This window comes from Rhipicephalus sanguineus, chromosome 1 (genome assembly GCF_013339695.2).
Source record: "Rhipicephalus sanguineus isolate Rsan-2018 chromosome 1, BIME_Rsan_1.4, whole genome shotgun sequence".
NCBI classification, from domain to species: Eukaryota; Metazoa; Arthropoda; class Arachnida; order Ixodida; family Ixodidae; genus Rhipicephalus; species Rhipicephalus sanguineus.
This window is the reverse complement of record NC_051176.1, coordinates 293594453-293614852: the sequence shown is the minus strand read 5'-3', so window position 1 is coordinate 293614852 and position 20400 is coordinate 293594453. Positions and strand designations below refer to the sequence as shown.

Below are 20400 nucleotides of genomic sequence, written 5' to 3'. Positions count from 1 at the left end.
TTAACACTCTCGCGTTAAAACTGCAGCACGCTCCTGTGTTGACGATTAGGAAAAAGAAAAAAAAATTAAAAAAAGGGGAAGAGAGAAGCACAATTTTCCTTCAAAGAATGGAAGATTTATTTTCCTGGCAGTTTATTTTCTTCTGTAAACCTGTTCTACAGGCTTTAATTTCCCATCTGATACGCTGAGTTGCTTAAGAAAGTCTGCAAGCTTTTCTTCGAGGTCTGGATATTTCCATTTTCAGCCCGTAGTAGCTTTTCCCAATCGATGCACAGCTGAAGATCTCCGTTCGTGCTACTCATGGTCACAAGCCTCAGGCACACGAAAAAGACACGACGCAGTTATATTCAGTGTGCAGAATAACCTTCCTTTGTTGTGCACTTTCACAATGAAAATGGCGCATCACAATTTGCACTTCACTGGGAACAGACACGACGCATGTGATACAATGCGGACTGACCACAACATGTGCTCGGCCGCCATTGTGTGACGGTGATGACAATGCATCTGACCCCTCTGACGGGACTGCTAGCACCTCAAATGTACGCGATTGTAATGCACGGACAATTTTTGTTCCCATCGTTGCTTTTGTTTGGCTCCCCGCCCCCCAACTCCTCTCACATTCTCCTCTCAGTACTCAGCAGATGAGATAGCCCAAAGCTCTTCTGTTCTCCTCCAGTGGGGAACAATACAAAAGGATGCAATGGCTTAGTAAATCCCCCAACTCTTTTTGTTGTTTTTTTTGCTAATAAAGCCAGCACTTTCCCCATCCACAGGCTGGGGGTGAGAGAGATACCGGCTTCACACGCTCACCTTCTTTTTCCACTTATCTCGCGCCCTCCCTCCATGTCACCCACGATATGCTTCGGGTCTTTGTGCCAGGAAGCACTTTTCTTTTTCTTTTTGCTTTCTTTCGTCCGCCTGAATGCCCCACCCAACAAGACTGCAATGTTCGTTGCGCAGAATCGCCGGCATTGTTGGTCACTGCAAAAGTTCGTCGTAACAGAAGAGACCTGTTAGGCAGTTCGTCTTAAGCACACTTTTTTTGCATTGAGTCTATGGGAAACCAAACAAACGTTCCCGTGTCGTTTGGCATAAGCGAGAATTCGTCTTAAACGAGTTCGTCTTAACGGGAGTTTACTGTACTTTGATTTTAGGTGCACATTAAAGAACCCTAGGTGGTCGAAATTTCCGGAGCCTTTCACTAAGGCGTCCCTCACAATCATATCGCGATTTTGGAATATTAAACCCCAACAATTATATATTAGTAGTTACTGTCACTAAAAACAGTTTTCATGTGGCCTCACACTTGCAGTGAAAAAATCCGTAAACATCCGTAAACAGGGGGTGGGTGCTCGAGCCAACGTTTTGACAAGTGGACTTGCCTTCTTCAAGGCTGGAAGACAAGTCCACCTGTCGAAACGTCGGCTCGAGCAGCCACCCCCTGTTTACAGCCTTTTTCATCGCAAGCTTCCATCTTCCTCTTCCTGCCGTTTGTGCGACTTCAGACGCGTTGTTTATTTCCTTCCGAAAGGACTTCTTCTTTGGCGAGTTGGTGCTTACATTGCTCAGGTATGCTTGACTGTGGCGCAAAATACATTACACGAAAAAGGGGGCGAAGAAAAGAGAAGCTGGCGCTTCACTTTCCTCCTCTTTCACGAAATGTATTTTGTGCCACAGTCAAGTAATGTTTATTCCTCGTTTATTTGACTTTTATTTATCGACTTTAACGCTGGATACAGATTGGTTCTGAGAACTATGAGACGACTAATGTGTCACTGCCAAATGAATCCTGTCTGAAACGAATATCAGTTTGATATGTTCAAGATAAAGTAAGTCAGTTTCTTGTTATTACAATACTAATAAAAAATTCGTTAATGCACTACACAAACATTAACATTAACAAAGAAAAAACCGTTTCCATGTCAGTTACTAAGAAAAAAATTCCGCTCAAATTCACTTATGGTTCCGACAGCACTACACTGCGTTCTGTTAACGAATACCATTATCTGGGTATTTACATCACATCCGATTTGAACTGGACAACGCACGTCCAGCATGTAGCAAAAAAAGCCATCAACAAGCTCTTCTTTCTTAAACGTGCCTTGAAAGACTCACCCCCCGAGATAAAACTTCTGTCTTATCTTTCCCTTATACGTCCGATATTGGAATATGCGAACATTGTCTGGTCCCCGTACACGTCTACCTGCATATCAACACTGGAAAGGGTGCAGCGCAAAGCAGCACGATTTATCTGCACAACTCATTTAGGATTAAAGCATCAGACCACATCAATATAAGTCAGTCTAGGATCACTCGAAACAAACACCCACTCACTCTTGAAGAATTTCTTTGCAACAACAATGCTTTCTTTTATTCCTTTTTTCCGTTATCCGTGCGTGAGTGGAATGCGCTAGACGCCTCAACGGTGTTACAAACAACAGTACAAAAATTTCTAGAACTCACCGAGCTGTCCATTGCAACACCGACTACGCCTTATTTCTAGGCTTGTGCGAATAGTGATTTGGTCGAATAATTTTGATTCAAATTCGAATAGTATACATCACATATTATAAAGAAAAATGAGCACATTTGTCATGACCCAACTAACCTGCACAATATATTTTAAAATTGAAACAAGACATGTGCAGATGTCCTTCTTTTTGGTTTAAAGGGAAGTGGAAGCAACTTTGAATAGTAGCAGGATTTGACTTTCGGTAGAATGCAAGTGATAACCTGTAAAATACATTGCGTTTTAAAATTTACTATACTTAGAGCATATAAGTTGGTATAACGAGGTTTTAAACTTAAAAAATGATGAATTGATGTGAGGGTAATTTGTTCATTTAACCTTGAAGTGAGGCTTTACAGCTGTGCGGATTTCCCCTGGCAAGGTGTATTCACGGTATAGCACCACTCCACTGCAGTGAAACCACTTTTACAGGGGGGGGGGGTTACATGCAGCATGGAGGAAGGAAAAATAAGGAGAGGCCCTGACGTCACATTCGTGAAGCCTCCACATTGCAAACACCCGCATCGCCTCCTAGCGAAGGAGCCTCGAAACATTTCGCGATTTCCGCCGTGTCGTTTGCAAGCGCATGCGCGATTCGAGCCTTTTTTTTTTTTTTCCCCGTGCAAGCGGCGCCGCGGCGCAGTCGATTCACGCATGCTGCTCCTTGTGTGCGTTCTTTAGGAAAGCTACGCAATGCCCAACTGTTGCGTATGATTGCGTATACCTGGTGCAAATCGCGTGCACTGCGGAAAGTACCGGGTGTCACTTTTCATGTGTACGTACACGTTCGCTTCATTGCTGATCACTAATGCATGGTATTTGCATGCAAAGCTCTCGGGTGTGCGCTCTGTTGCTTCTTTCTCGTTGTGTCAACGCAGAACACACGTGCACTTTTGTTTTTGGCGTCTGACGCGCCGTACATAACATGCGCCGAAGGCATCGTACGTTTTTAGAGGCTGTGTCGTTCAACGAAAGGGCAATAAACTTATGTTGTTGTTATCGGACTACGTGATGTATGTATTGTGCGGTGTGCGCTCGCTGCGTGCTTGTTGTGTGCGTACTGGAATTACAAACTTTACGTGCACGATCGCGTATACAATACAGCGGTGTCCTCTTTTCGACGTGAAGTTACGTCTACTATAGATTGGCGTTGCGCCGAATAGCTACTACGCTCACTCCATATACACGAACAAAGAACCGCTAATCCGGCAACAGATCGGGAAATCGGGCCACGAGAAAGGGAAGGCCTAACGCCCAGCAGAACGCGTAAGTCACTGCTAGGTGAGTTCGAATACGATGATGCAGGGGCTGAACGTTTTTGATCACGGCACGTACCGGTATTCTGTACTGTTGCACAAAAACGCTCCACGAAGAATTTCAGCACGCAGCGCTCGGGCCTGCCACGCACGAACAGCCTGGTAAACGACTGCTTGCAACATTTTACTGCGTGCGAACCGCACAATACGCGCTAAGTTTACGCCGGGACTACAAATCTGCGCAGAAGCTAACCACCGCGGAGAGCACGCCGCGGGGCGTCTGCTGTTTTGTTTGCCCCATAGCGGTTTGTTTGCCCCATAAATCTGACGTCACTTCCGCCACACTTTTCGCAATGCATTGAAATAGGATAGGGCCTCTCCTTAGTATTCCTTCCTCCATGACATGCAGTTTATATGTGTATGCGTTCGAATATTCGAACTGCTCAAATATTCGCACAAGCCTACTTATTTCCTCTTTGTACAGGATATTTTTTTTTTTAAAGAGTAATTCTCGTTTTAAGCAAGAAAAAATTTTTTGAATAAACTACCACAAGGTCGCACGAAGCTTCTCTTTGTTTCGCTTTCACTGCACAGCACATTGGCGCAAAATTGAAACGGGTGTCTTTTCGCCATCACCTAAGGGAATGTGCTGCGATTAATGCAAGTCATACAACTGGCCGTCCCCAGGTGTATCCAGAAGCCACGCTCCTGGATATCCCTGGGAAATATGGCACGCATTTTGTCATTCCTTATGGTGTGGGAGGGTTAATAAGAAAAAAAATCTTCGGAATTGAGTATTGTGTGCTCAATGGGGGACATAATTTTATGCAGGCATCTAGCCTTGAGGCTGAGCAGAAGCAGCGTCAGCAAGAAACACAGCTTCTGGCACGCAAGCTAGCTGAAAAGACCAAAACAAGTAAGATACTCATGCTTTCTGTTATCTGTTGAAATTCTGTGGCCCAACATTCATTACAGGACAGAGGCAAACAAGACAAATGTGTCACTTGTCAAGTGGATTTATTAGCTAAGATGCACTTGCGGATTTACTACTTGGAGGGATCCCGCAACATTTTCCAAGTAATCACCAAATGACCTCACTGTAGGAGTTTATTTTCTCGCGAATCTCTTGCCACAAAACTTTTTGAATCCATCAAGTATAAGCAGAGTTACAGGGCTTTGTGGCAGGCTACACAGGGAGGGATGACAAGGGGGCATGAAGCTACGTCATCATGCCATGGCTTTGAGCATTTCAGGTGATCGCCACACCACCATGTTGCAGCAGCCCTTAACAACTTCAGTACCTATGCAGCACAAGCAGCATGACTGTCATGCTGAAATTTGGCCAAGCTTTGTGAGAAGCTAGTGTGCACTGGCTTTCTCCTGCGTGAGCTTGATCAGACCGATGGATAGTAGCCAAAGCCAGATAGCACATTTTTAAACTGTTTCAATTATCTAAAGACCAAACGATGTCTGCCAAGGCGAGTAGTTCATGCCTAGGAGAGAGCAAGCATATGCTGTAAAACGTAGTGGTGGTTTTGAAAATGGCATTGTGCAGCGGTAAGTACTTTCATAGTGGGCTCAGTACGAGACAAGTGACCGACTCGGGTGTGTATGGTGTTTGAAATAGCACGGGTGTACTGCACTTGGTGTCACCTCACTGAACGTAGGATAAAACAAAACATTACGCAAGCGACCGTTAATCGAGACCAGAAGTAGAAAGAAAAAATGCTTTTTTGGTCTTTCCGAAAATGGAGAAGTGCGTATTTTTTAATAATTGAACTCGGAACAAACAGTAGAAGTATTACTGAGGATGTTTCCGTGATCATGAAATTCACCAATGGCTGTATCCATCCATCTATTGCGTAGGGGGTTTCTTCGACTACTCGGCTTACCAAGAGAAGAGCGAGCAATTTCTGGCTGTCCTTGACATGAAATTCTCTGCTGTGTGCAGTGCTATATTTGGCTCGCATGTTCACGGGAGCATTGAGTTCTGGTTGTCAACATTTTCAGACCATATTAAAAAAGTGTTGCAAGGCTCTTTTAACTCTCTCTCTACCACGGAGAAAATAGGTATTTGTAAGTTACACTATATCTTTTTTGCTGAAGGAACTACCTGCACCTAATGTTTTATGTATTACATCAACAAAAACCAGAATGAATGCACTTTTCACGCATACAAGTTTCATCAACGAGATGTAGGTTATGCGAGCGATATATAATGCCATATTCAAGATTACAAGACAATATTGAACAACAGCATTTGTAAAGACATGCTTCTATCTTCAAAGAGAAAAATAAAACAGGAATTATGCGAGATACAATATGTACTGCCATCTGATAGGCACCATCCCTGAAAAATTGAAACCTTTTCATTGAACAGGACTTTCCCGACAAAAATCTTACTGTAAAGATTACAATGGGGCGTGTCATGCTGCAAAGCAGTTCCTCGATGTAAGGCATAGCGTAACGTCGCATGTCTTGCAGTAAACTCTTGTTTTCTGCTGGGTGTCTTGCATTTCTTACAGTTTTCATAAGTTTCCATCCTGGCAGGCCGGCGCTGAAATGGAAACTGAGGCAGCCCGAAGCAGAAAGCGAAGCTGACCGACGTTCAAGGCTCGTTAGCATCTTTGTTGCTCTTAGACTCGCTGCTGCTCGTTAAATCGATAAAATCAGCCACAAACACGGCGAAATGCCAATAGCTGCGATTTTTCGAAATGTGCACACGCTCCGCATCTGGTGGCAGCCATTTTCGCTTTCCACTTAGACGATCGCACAACTTTGGAGCGCATTAAAAAATCGAGGCCACACGGGAGAATAACATACTACATAAATAAGAAAACTATAGTTCTTCTCCTTCACGACGGATGGTGCAGTGTCTCTGTCAGCAGCGCAGAATGTCTGGAAAGCAGCAATTCAAACCATAGATTGTGGGCTATTGATGCCCTGTGGGCGCGGTACGGAAAACTGTAGAAAAAAAAAATAATATTAAGGCATCGGTCTGCATTCCTGTGCCTCATGAAGTGGGGTGGCAACCAGACACCAGAAAAGTATGTTTTCATTTGTTACGGCAGCAGAGACTGTAGTTAGACATATGCCATAGGAGAAGCGTTGCTTGCCTCCTTACATTTTATTTGCTTATTGTATTATACTGTTTCTGAACATGTTTTAAAGGGGTCATGAAGCACCCCTTGGGCTGATTGAAAAAACACATCCTGCGGAAAGCTGACACGGCTATGAACTGCTCTGCCAAATATTACAGTCGTGCGCGCCGCGTAATGGCCACAAGCGGAGCGCGAAGTTGCCGTTTCCCCAGGCACCCTCTTTTCAAACAGAGGCCGGTTCTCACTCTCGTCGGTGGGCGGGGCGTCTGTCCGCTGTACGTCGCAAGAGACATAGCATGCTTATTGGCCGATAGCCGACGTAAATCGAGAGCGGCGTTCGGATCAGATGCGCTTCTTGCCGCGGGGTGCCGCCACTTGCCGGCGCCGCACTCCTCAGTACACGGTAGCCGCACTCGCGCAAGCGAATCACAGCGGGAGAGCGATCGCGTTTCATGACGCGCGCTGGCGTAACTTCTTTCCCCCATGCCATCCCTCCCTGTCTAGCTTCCAGTGCGCTCGTTGGCACGAGAAAAGAGAGAAAGCGCTGGGAGCGTGCGCCAAACCCCCGTAACTCCGCTGGTTCTTGACGGATTCGAGAAATTTTTGCGGCAATCGATTCGGGAGGCAGTACACTCCGATACTGAGGCCATTAGATCATTACTTGGAAAAGTGGTTCATGACCCCTTTAAAAATTGCTGTGCTAGAATACTCTATGGATGTTTAGTGATGGAAGCGCTTCACCAAGTTGCACCATGATGAAAGTGCCATATGGCTGCTTTCGCGTGCCACGCCTGTGTTGCCCAGACATGAATGAAGCTTCAAGTCAACACTACAGGCTGCATTGTAATAGTTCTGAGAGTAAGAGTTTGATAGTTGTCTAAGTGGTGAAGCCAAGCTGATTTTCAGTCTTTTGTTACTTCTAACGTTGTAATCATGTTGGTCTGTGGGGAGGGTAGTATAGCAGCACCGCAGTGGTTCTGACATTTTCAGCTTTTTTGTGGTCACATTGGAGTGTTTGAGCTAGCATTCACACTGAAGTGCACTAGCTAACTGACTGGTGGGAAACCCCCCTTACTTTGCCTTTGGCACCCATCACAAAATTAAAAAACAAAGCTCAGTTGCACAGACTGTATAGTTTATAAAACCCATTTAATAGTGGAATGTTTGTCGCGTCATCCTCTGCCTTGTGTTTGATTAACCTGTAATTCCCTAATTCATGAAGCAATTAATGCAGTTCAATGCAATTTATGAGTACGCACAGTTGCACGGCTAAGCAGAAGGCACAGGTCCAATTCCCTGCCACAGCAGACCCATTTCTATGGGAGTGAAATGCAAAAACAACCATGTACTTAGATTTATGTGTACATTGAAAAACAAAATTAATCTAGAGTCCCTTACTACAATTGCCTAATAATAGAATTGTTGTTTTGGCACGTACAACCCCAAAACTGTTTTTTTTTTTTAACGTGCATTGATTGTTGTATATGTTTCCATGAACAAGCTAACCTTTTTTTGAGAAAAACACTTTTTTACTTGAGCCTAGTTTTGGTTATTATATTTGCACTGTGATTGCTACTTCCTGCCCAGTTGAGAAGTTGACAACACAAGTTCAAGATGCTGAAAATGAACAAAGAGTGATGAAGAGACGACATATTTCAAGCATCAAGGTATGTCTTCAGCTTGATGGTTACATTTGAGCAGAGTATCCGTTTGGGCTTGCTGATACAACATTGTCGACGATAACGTTCAGTTTTTAGACCTACGCCTTCAGTTCTTGGGAAATCACATATGCTGGATGTTTGAACATGGGGCAAACAAGCCATTACTTTCATTCGATTCGGCACACACTAAACTCGTGAAGTATTGTGGCTTCTTGTTTCACCAATGCCTTGAGGAAGTCATGCACTCACAGCACAGGAGAAAGCTTTCAGTCTCAGGTTCGTCACCTCACTGAAGCCGTATTTGCCTTAAGTTTGCAAGTTAGTGCAGCAGAAGGCATACTTAAGAAAGTAAAATGTACTCATCGCACGCAAACACAGGAACCAGAAGCGCGAAGTCTAGATAATATCAAAAAGAAGGAAGTTATTCCATATTTTCGTGGAATTTCGCACAACCTTAAGAAAGTTGGCCAAAGTTCTAATGTTGATATTTTTTTTTCTACACCTAGGAAGCTTGTCTCACTGTGCAAACAAAACAGCACTGTCTTAATGAAAAAAACCGGGTGTAAAACTAAGCACAGACAGCGTTTCACATAATGTACCCTGTGTGTCGTGTACCAGACCCTATCTCCTGTGGTAAAGTTTACATCGGCCAAAGTGGCCGATGCATCAATGATCGGCTAAGAGAACACTACTACAATGTGAATAGCGCAATTCAAGATCATCTTTGTGTGCACTGTTGCGACTGTGGGTGCAAACCTATTTTCGATGGGTGCAAGAGTTTATCTTGACGTAAGTCATCTCTTACACGAGAAATCATCGAAGCAGCCGCCATATCACGTGCCAGTCAGAATTGTGTTAGCTGCCCATCTGTAGCTTTGAGTAAAAAGGGCTGACCTTTCTAGATAAAGATAACAAGCCAGGGATTATTACGTAAAAAGATCACGTGCTATGTGACGCCAAAAGGTAGAAAAAGAGTGTTCCACACTTGCCGCCATGGTTGCAATCGGCGCTGACTAACACTCCTAGGTATAAATGCCCATATATACCCTATAAAGTGGACGGGGGGATGACCGCCGCTGTAGCTCAGTGGTAGAGCATTGGACGCATTATTCGAAGGTCGTAGGTTTGGTCCCTGCCGGCGGCAAGTTATCTTTTCGTCCACTGTACTTTCTTCACATTTATATTCCAGTTATTACAAATAACATCTCCTATACCTTCCTTGGCATTATTGTCGGTTAGTTCTCATTAATATTGTGTCTAACAAAGAAAAACGAGCCCTTAAAAGCCATCTTCCATGCCAGGGCAATAGCGACACAAGAGGGATCTGTACACAGGTGTGAACCTGCGTTTTTTATAAGGTGTTCAATATAAGTGGCCGCACGTGCAGAAATAAACATTTTGTTGAAAGTTAGCACCTGTGTTGTGTATTCTCTTCTCATGTCCCTGTTCATCCAGTGCTATTTTCGTCGACGATGGTTACATTTGCTCTTACTCTTCCTATTTCCTAATGTCATATTGCCCCTTAAATGTTATGGGAGGTTCTACTAGAAGAAAAAATATTCATGTTCTGGTTTGAATGCGCGATATAAAGAAGTATTGAAATGGTAACTGGCATAAATATGCCTGCAAGCCAGTTGCATTATGCTTGCTACTTATGCCCTCCGCTTTCTTAAATGTGAGACAAACAATAACTTGGGCACCTAAATGTACATAGAAGCAAATGGCACATCTTTTAAGTGTAGTGCACAAAGTATCGTTGTGAAGAATGGGAAAAGCATATTAGTACAGTAAAACCTCGTTGATCTGTTCTCATTTATTATTATGCTTCTCTGGCTCATTTTTATTCTTTATTTTTACATGGTTTGTCGTTAGGGTTCGGATTATATGCTGGGGTTGGTTATATGGAGAAAATACGTTATGGGGCCTGAATGTATATTACCAATAGTACGTCAGCTTCTTCAATTGGTGCTGCCTTCACGTTTATGTTTTTACCCCACGAAACAGGAGCTGTCTCGAGAGCTGCAGCTGACTAAGAAGCGACTTGAGCAGCAGCAGGATGCCCAAGGTAGCCCTCGCCAGGGTTCTGCACCTGAGCCTCTTGGCTTGGGCTCACGCACCAGCTCCACAGCTTCACTGGAGACCCTGGGGTCAGGACCAAGCCAGGTGGCAAGCAACCACCCCACAGTCACCTTCGTCAATGCAGGGAGAGCCACTGTTCCGGTGAGCGGCATGCACTGAACTGTGTCCTCACAGTATTGCGCACACGCTAGAAGCAAACAGTACAGGGATATGCAATAAAAGCGCATTTTCACTTGATCTCCCGAAATTTAGGAAGCATGAACAATCACATCACTTCTGCATTCGCGCATTAGTGTTAGGGTATCTTCCAATTCCCGACACAACACTTGTAAGCGCACTTAGGTAATGAATCTGTGTTCCATTTGCATTTAATGTACATAGTATGAGTAGCAATAAATTCATAGAATTATCTGTTTGTTTGATTGTAAAACGGGTTTAGGTGTGATTAGAATGCTGGCTTTTCCATTATTTCCCTTCCGTTTGTTCAATGATTGACTCGGCTGCTTCTCCTTCTACTTGCCCCCTCCCCCATGAAGTAACAGTAATTGTGAGCCACGTACAGTACGGTCCACTGTTAAAGGGAACACTCCAATTAGCACCTTTCATTTTGCTGGCCCTCTAACAGGAAATGGACAGGGAAACATTGTTCATACACTGCACGAGTCTGTCAAAAAGAGGCTGAACTGTCAACCACCAGTAGTCTTATGGAAATCTAAGCCACTATGTTTTTGCAAGAGAGCGAAATCCAAACGTGTCCTGCACGCAAGTTTACCCTTTAACAGTGGACCCGTCTGTACATTCTACATTCGGTGACCATCGTAAGTGATGTTCCATATTCCAGTAAGAGTCATGCCATGTCATGTGTCCCTGTTGCTCTAAGGACCACCTTGGATTTTCTTGGAAAAATTTTGCAGAGAGCATTTTTCCCAAAATATTCTTGCTTAAAAATTTTCTCATCATGTGAGGCACTTTCAGAGCTCGCCAAGTTGTGTCAGATGTGGCACCCAAAAAAAACCTGTGTGTGTGTGTGTGTGTGTGTGTGTGTGTGTGCGTGCGTGCGCGTGTGCGTGTGTGTGTGTGTGTGCGCGCGCGTGCTTGTGTGTGTGTGTGTGTGTGTAAAATTTATTCTTGCTGGATCACGACAAAAGTCTTTGTGTAGACTGTTTAATAGCTGGTCTTTAGTATGCAATAGGGTTTGCTGGAAATTGTAGGGCAGAAGTGCTTTCTATGCATTGTAAATTCTGACGAAATTTTACAAAAGAGGACTATTTCTTACCTAGAAAAATACCACACATTTGTTACTGCTCTAATACACTGCGCTACTCTAGATGTGTATGTCACATTAAAATACTTTGGGGCCACTATAACCACATGTAATTTCTGAAAAACAAAAATGTGACAAATGTGTCGAAATTCCAGTTTGGTCCACTTTCATTTGTTATTTTTGCATGCACATGTTTCTTGTGAAATTATGAAATATAACATGCATTAGATAGGTCTGTCTATTAACATTCCATTTACATCATAGTATGATCTTATTTCAGTATTACTATTAGATGAGACATGAATTTTGGAAGTTGGCATATGCAATACAGTTTGCATATTGTTACATCACTGCATAGCATGACTTGTTCTGCACGCATTGTTTGGTTATGACAAGGATTCTGAACCCTTTTCCTACGAAGTTTTTTGTGGCCAAAAACGATGCAAAAATACCGATTTTTTTATTTGACAATTTGATTCTACGTGTTTTGAAATAACTCAAAAAACTATTTAAAGGTGCTTTATTCACAAGATACAAGCAAAATATTTTTTTGCAAATTTGCAGAGCATTGGCTTCAATGCACTGCCCCACAGACACAGAAATTGCCCTAACCTCTCCAGTCTTGAGTGTAGAAAATGAATCTTTCAAATTTAAAAAATAAAGCTCAGGGACAAGTGAGCCCGGGGGGGGGGGGGGGGGGGGGGGGGCTACCGATACGTCAAGACACAGTCATCGTCGGAATCTAATGATTTAGAAAGAATATCCTGCTTTCTGTAGTCGCTGTCACACTGGCAAGACAACTGAAATTCTTCTTCATTCCACATAACTTCAGCAAACGAGCGTTTTTTTTTTTTTCTTCTTCTTTTTTTAACAGAGCTGTTGCCGGCATGCACGCACGTGTCGCTCATGCACAGAGGAGGACGCCATTTTCTAATTCCGATTACCAGAATCAAGTCCTTTCTCGACAAAATGCATACTTTGAATAGGTTTCTCAATTTTTTACTGCACCATCTGATCAAGCCGCAGATAACTCTGCAAAATGAATCAGGGTAGCTGAACCGCCTTCAGTAAAGAAAAGGTTAAACAACCCATGATTGCTCAGTTGTGTTGGCCAGCCCCATGAAACATAAATATTGTCTGGGCCTTGTCTTCCTGTCACATCATCACTTGGAATTTCTTCACAACCTCACTTGAAATGATTACGTGCACTGGCAGCACATTACACAATCAAATGTTTGGCAGTGAAAGCCAGTCTCGAAAGGCTCTACATTGATAAAATAACGGCACTGAAAGAGCTGTTTTTGTTGGCAGAATGGAACATCAAAGGCAACACAGTGCTATGGTTGCCAGGCATAAATATTCTTGACAAAAAGAACTAATTTTCATATGGGTTGACACCCAATTGACAATGAAGCTAAGGAAGGCATAAAGAAAATTAATTGTTTCTTGGTTGAAACACAGAAATAATTACGAGGGTAAAATTTGCAATAAACCTCACATTTTTGCTATACAGTGCATATTGTGAATAATTATTGCATTGCATAGCACGATTGTGGATTCATCTCCAAAGTTCAGCTCAGCAAGATTGTCTTTCTGCTCACTTTCATTTTTCTTTTCATTTCGTATCCAACATTTATTGCAAATTTAGCTTTGCTATTTAATACCACCCCCCTTTTCCCGGCCACAAACCTTGCAACCGCAGTGGCTTGCTGCATTTTGTTTTGGACATTTATTATCCTGCTTGAATGAACCATGCACAAGTAAACTTCCAAATTTTGATCACAATAATAACTGATTTATTTTGTATGCCTCCCTCAATGTTAAGTTGCCCTCCACAACAACCCACACTCTGTCTCCCATCGGAAATGTGCTATGCATAAATGAAGGCGTTGGAACATATGAAGATATAGATTCGACCTCTACAACAAGGTTTTCTTACGTGGTCTCTTCATCTATCAGTCACTTTCCAACATACCCATCTAACCCACACAAAATGCATTGATGTCAAGAAAAGGGGGGTAATAATATGTTTTTGTGTGCTTATCACATTTGTACATTATAAAAAATAAAACCCAGCAATTTGCAGAGCTACCGATAGGTTGTTTATGCCTTGTTTATCACAAAGAACACTTCCAAAGTAAAACATGCTGTTCAGTGGCACTCGTCTCTGTCATGTCCTCCGCACAGTAGTTCAGAGATCATACTGCACAATAAGCAGTGGCCACAGTCCTTTTCCACAGCTCTCAGTCAGCTTACTAACTTCACACCCTTATCAAGGTACCTGATTTTACTAGATTGTATATGTAGTTATGTGTCCAGATTACAAGCAAATTTTTTATTAACCTCCCTTTATTTATTTGTTCTTTGGGGGAACTCACAACCACTGATACATTAATCATTTCACTTGCAGAGTTACAGAGGTTGTGTGGAATGCTTTGTGTTTGTGTAGTATCCACCAGCCCATTGGCAAGTTTATTTGTAGCTAAGATGTGCATGGCTTGCATTGTGACAGCTTTTTGGACTGACATGCTTTGTGCTTGCCTTCCCCTCCTTATCCTGTTTTCTGCTAGCCCAAGGAATCACGCTTGCATGCTGCTGCTGTGACTGTGCTGAATGGTTCCAGTCGAAGCTGTGTTGTGAGTGAAATCCTTTGGTGTGCTTTGAAAAAGTGCCAGGAAAATGCAGATGCTTTTCAGGTTACAGAGTTCCCTATGACATATGTAGTGGTGGTCCAGCTGCACCATTTGTGCCATTTTGTTACAATTCTAGTCAACTGCACCTTGCTGTGCCCATCCAAGCGCTGCTTGTGCCAACTGTGCCAAAGTTCATTGCTTTTGCCTGCTTACATGTTTTTGGCCTAAAATGTTCTTTGTCTGGCAACTAACATCCCAACAACTTTTCCAGAATACCGGGGAAACCCTCCCATCTCCCTCTTTTGCCTATGTGCTTTTGCTCATTAAAGCATACAGCGAATATTGATCGGCATATGCACAAGGCAGTCTCAACATTCCATGCACTACATCAGCTCTGGATACTCCCCTAGTGGGCCACTCTAACATCAAAGGTCGTTGATTCGTTCGACAAACCGACCGCACACCCATTTGTGGCGAAGCACTACCAGTGGTAGCATTTCAACAATGTCAAGTGTAACCTCGTCATCCAGCAAGCTTGGTATACACCAATCTTATGTCATGCAGTGCCAGAACAGCCTTGGAAACATAACACACTGAAACGATAATAATAATAATAATAATAATAATAATAATAATAATAATAATAATAATAATAATAATAATTGCTGGGATTTTACGTGGTGAAAGCACGATATGACTATTAGGCACTCCGTAGTCAGGGACTCCGGATTAATTTTGACCACCTGAGGTTCTTTAAAGGGCCAGTAAACAACCCCGATGTCCAAAAATTGTAATGAAGAGAAATATGCGCACTTTTGCTATGAAGCACGATCTTGAACATGCTGCCGCAAGAATTTTGCGAGTGCGTGCTATAATAAGGAAGTTACAGGGGTTAGAACATCCGTTTCAGCTGGTTTCAAATTTTCGCGCGGCTTCACCACCCTTCTCCGCCACATGGAGGGAAAGGCGTAGCCCGTCGTCATGACTCCGCCCACTTCGGCAACGTGACACGACGTCAACAATTGACGTCATGGGCGAGCTCGATCAGTCGCAATGCACTTCCGCTTGCTGCAGCTCCTGGTTGTTTATTGTTTATATTGTTGCACGTGCTCCGTAACTTGACGGGCAGTTTTCGGCTCTTCACTATTTTTAAACCTTTGTGACAGTTCAAAATGCAGCAGGAATGCGTGCTTGCTTTCCGAGAGACAAGCCTGGAGAACCCCACTTGCCGCGCGAGCAAGCGCGACCCGTCCGAGCTACCGGAGATTCCCCTCACCCCGCTCGATTTGCAGCCGGCAACTGAACAACGCTTCACCTCAGGTCGAAGGCGAAGTGCGTGCAGGTGCGAGGAATATACGCGCGACAACTGCATGGCCGAAACCGCCTCACCGCAGGGCCAAAAAACAAGGCGCAGTTTCCCTAGCGGTGGGTGGGAACAGGAACTGACGTTAACTTGACAACTGTTTGTTGAGAACTGGTTTAGACCAATCGATGAGCTCAGTGCTACGTCAACTCGCCGATCGCCGAGTTGGCGTCACTGCGCGTACAAGGAGGATTGGTCAGGCGTAGGAAAGAAGCGCGGGAATTGTTTTTCAAAATGAAGGGTCTGCGCGGCGCGCGGCGCTGTAATATTCGGAAAACGTGATCGCCGCGGTCTACTGTACGAGTTACCGAGCTTGTTTGGGGGGTGTAAAAAAAAGTCGCAGCCTGTTTACAGGCCCTTTAACATGCACCTGAATGTGGGTACATAGGTGTTCCTTGCATTTCACCCCATTGAAATGCAGCCGCAGTGACCGGTAATCGACCCCGCACTCTCCAGTTTGGCAATGCGGCTTTTTATGTGCTAAGCTACCACGGCGGGTCAAAACACTGAAACGAGACTATGAAACTGTATGTTCCAGGTAAATTCACCGACCAGACAAATGCCAAGCTGTACGCAGAGCTTTTTTTTTTTGCGTGAATTCTTTTGATCATTGTCATGTGGTTGATCGAGTGGCCTGCATGTACTACACAGCAATAAAATTTAGTCAGCTTCTCACATTGGGTTGCACTCATTCAGTACTTTCAGGAAACACCAGCTGATGTGAAAGCTGTCGTGGTTGTGTGCCCATCGCAAAATTTTCAAAACACTGATTGCAGTTCCAAGAATTGTACTGACAGTTTACGAGCTCAGGAGGCGGCCGCTGGACATAACGATTGTGTACAGTAGTTTACATAATTAGTGAGTGCACTGTTTATCATTATGAACTCAGTTTATCGTCATTGGCCTTTGAAGGTCCTTGCATTAATACATAATTGTAGGCAGCCGTCGCCAAAACAAAGATAATTTTTCATCCTTTTATATATGCCGTTCATCTCCTAAAGTGATGCTAGACATTTTTTAACCATGCGAAGGTGGAGCTGCTTAAAGTTTTCTTTTGTGAGGCGAAGTAGCACAAGAAAGTGATCATTTGCTTAATTTACATTCAGATGTACTACCAAAAAAACTGCGCATTCAGTGGGGATATTGTTAGCCATGTGCATCACATCAGGGGCGGATCCAGGGACCTTCTTTGGGTGGGAAGGGGGGTATTGCACAGCTCGCAGTAACTGAAGGGAAGGGAGCAAGAAGGCGCAGACACATTCCTTTGCATTAAAGGGACACTAAAGACAAACAATGAATCGGCCTAGATCGATAAATTGTGCTCTGAGAACTCTAACGCCGTTAATTTCACCATCATAGGTTTATTAATAGAGGAGCAAATCAAGTTGAAAGTTTCATTTTTAAATTTCGTGCCGAAATCTCCCCACATGACTTCATGGATTTCAAAGTGTATTTATCGTATTTTGGCGCTATTGGCTTAACAAAATTATCCCAAACTTGGTATTTTAAGTCTATGGCCCCCTCAGAGGACAATGTACTTAATTTTTACCGATTAGGAACTATGTAGTCCCTAGTAGCCGCCATCAAAATATGTGACATCACGGCGAATGGTGCAGAAACTTCAAGGTGGCGTCGCCACCCACATTTTGTTTTTGCGCGTTTTCTCGCTTACTAAGCGTCTTCTCGCAGCAAGCGTGGTGTTTCTGGTATCGTGACAGAGTACTTGACTAATATGGGAAAAATCATTTTGCTCTTTATTGTCCCTTTAAAGTTATTGCAACCTCCTTTTCTCATCGCATGTGGCGCGATGAAGTGCTTGCTTGAAACGTGACAAAAAGGAGCTAGTGTTCTTTAAACAGGACTCTGGTGAAAAGTATTTGCACGTGCAGTAAATGTTCGGAAATGGGAAAAGGATACATTAAAGTTTCTGCTGCAGTTGCTATCGCCGGTTCCAAGTACCCGACCGAATACGAGGGAGCTAGAACGATCGCGCTTTCATTGTTATCAAAACCGTCCGAGAAAATAGAGCCGCTAATGTCACATTGCTTTTTGTTTTGTTCAACTTAAACATCTGTATCTTGATACAGATTGTGGGAAACGAGCGCGCCCTCCCCTTTGGCACCTCGTTCCCCAGCTAGCGCGAGTGTTGGCCCCGCGCGGCTCAAGCGCTGGGAACTGCCGTTAATCGGCAGTATGGCAACCACGGTGGCAGCGCCAGGCCTCTTTGTCTGGTGCGAGCCATGTGTCGGCTTCCCGGCGCGCGGGCATGCGTCCGCACATGTCTCGACATGCTCACGCCACCCCGCTAGCCTATGTCACTGCGCTGCGCCTGTCCTCATTGGCCACCAGTGACAACCCCCTTCCCCCTTGAGCTCGCTTCTGTCTGGCACTGGCTTGCCCGCATCAGATGTACTCAGGCCGGCACGGGAGGTTGACGCACTGCTCTGGCAGGCGGCTTCTCGTCAGTGTGCTCGACTGCTGCCCTTTGTGTGATGGTCGTAGCGCCGCCGGCAAGTGTACTCGATCGGTCTTGCAGAGTTCCCTTTACGGCCTGCAAGCCTGTGACTGTCGTACTGTGCTGCATCTTGGGTTAATAAACCCGTGTTGTTTGTTGACATCCTGCCTCGAGTGCCTTTTCTGCGCCGTGCTGGAGAGTCGACGAACCCGGCCGTAGTGTCTTTGTTGTTCACTGCGGCAGTGGAGAACGTCGCGTTTCTTCCCAGTCGCCTCGTAGGGTAAGCTTTGTGCTAAACCTATCTCCACAAGATAAATCTTGATACAGTATCAAGCCTCAGCTTAATCTAAAAGGCTTCGGAAATCATGCGCACACGAAACCAATTCACTAATGATCGACTTGCGTTGCAAAGCCTCCCTTGGTGGCAAAGTTCTTCCTCCCGATATGACGCAGCCATCTCCCTCACTGTTTGATGTTTTCTTTTCCTCATGGAACAAGGAAAAAGATTGTCTCCTTTTTCAACGTCGTTTGAGCAGCCAACAGCACCGCAAGTTGACATTGCGCTGCAGCTGATGCCACCTTGCTAAAGATAAAGAGCCTATTGGTAGCGCAGATGTTTGCCTGTGGTTCCACGCTCCCCCATAGTGTCGTTTTTTTTGACGAATGAAATTCACGGCAGTCATCAGATGGAGGGGAGAATGGTCACGCATATTTACAGCAGCCCAGAGGGGACGTTGACGGTGCCCAAGAAGCCACACAGTGGCGCGCTGTGTGTGTCTCTTCTTATCTGTCATCGTCTTCGCACCTATTACTTTGGATAATCCAAGAAGCCTTCGGTGGAAATGTGCATAAGGAAGCAGAAAAGGGCAAACATATGTGGAGAGAGAGAGAGCACGGGGATGAGATTCTCCTTCCCCTTTTCACAATTGTCTGCTCTTTCGTAGAAAAAAATTACAGACCTCACTTTGCAGCTCGTGAGGGCATATAACCCTTTCTCAAACAAAGTATTGGAATGCTCCACCTATTGAAAATTCAAAAGGACGGACCCTCTATAGACACACTATTTCCTCCTATTTACACTGTTTTTTTTTTCTTTGCCTGAATGTCTCCCCTCCTCGGGTCCCAATGAAATCTCCCTTCTACTCTCGGGAGCGTGATGATGATCAATTTTGGCTTTTATCGTCACACTCAACAAGGCAATGCTCACTTCCAAGAACGTCCTTTCAAGGTCATTTAACCCCCACTGCGACATTGGATGTACCGAGTGGGACAATCGAGTGCCAAGCTTTGCTGAAAGGCCTCATTGGGCACTGTCAGGAGTCACCCTCCAACCAGGAGCCTTCGAGCCAGCATTGAGGAAGAGGTACTGCGATGTTGGGAGATCAAAAGTAATGAGATGTTTACTTGATTACATATTGGTAGCGGATGCCTCTTCCAGCAGGCCGAAGCCCGGCTTAAGTGTCTTTCGGACGATTGCTAGGGAAAATATTGTTCACTTCATTTGTCCAATAAGGTGACAGTCTCCACACGACGCCCCGAAGGGAAAGAATGTATGGGACCACCTCCGTTCCACACCCGGGAGAAGGCAAGGCGAGCCCGTCAGATTTGGTCAGATCCTTCAAACAACCATCACATAACTGCACCAAGAAGTTCCTGGCAAATTACTCGATGAGCCGATCGTTATCTTCTTCATAGTGGCAGCGATAATGCGACATCGCCGAGGTCATCCCAGACGCATGGTGACCGATCCCTGCACCTGGGGACGTATTCCAAGAAAGGGCTGAGCGTGTCATCAGTACGAAACCCCTCCTCTGGCTCACTTCAGCTCAGTCGCAAAGCTTTTCTGTTAATATTTCGGAAGAATTTTGGTTTTATATAGCCACTGGCAGTGAGCTGTAGCACCCTCTTGGACCATGTGTCTCTGACAAAAAAAAGGGAGGGAAGGGAAGGCTCCTTTCTTGATGCCGTTGTAATGGCCACGCTTATTTCAACGACTTTCTACTTACTAGTACACCAGCGGTTTGGCCTTGTTGGTTTTCCAGTTTTGCTAAAGTGACATAGCACGAAGCAGTATGG

General features: G+C 44.4%; 1 protein-coding gene across 3 annotated transcripts in view; it reads left to right on the top strand.

Moving 5' to 3' along the window:
- The window catches only part of LOC119379290 (coiled-coil domain-containing protein 186), a 108537-nt gene that overhangs the window by 51371 nt on the left and 36766 nt on the right, over positions 1–20400 (top strand). For 2 of the 3 annotated variants that reach the window (XM_037648556.2, XM_049411920.1), the window contains exons 11-14: positions 4600–4684; positions 8457–8536; positions 10535–10750; positions 14444–14509. In XM_037648556.2, the coding sequence (XP_037504484.1) occupies positions 4600–4684; positions 8457–8536; positions 10535–10750; positions 14444–14509 (447 nt within the window). The remainder of the gene's footprint in view (positions 1–4599; positions 4685–8456; positions 8537–10534; positions 10751–14443; positions 14510–20400) is intronic. The other variant, XM_049411922.1, reaches the window with a different exon arrangement.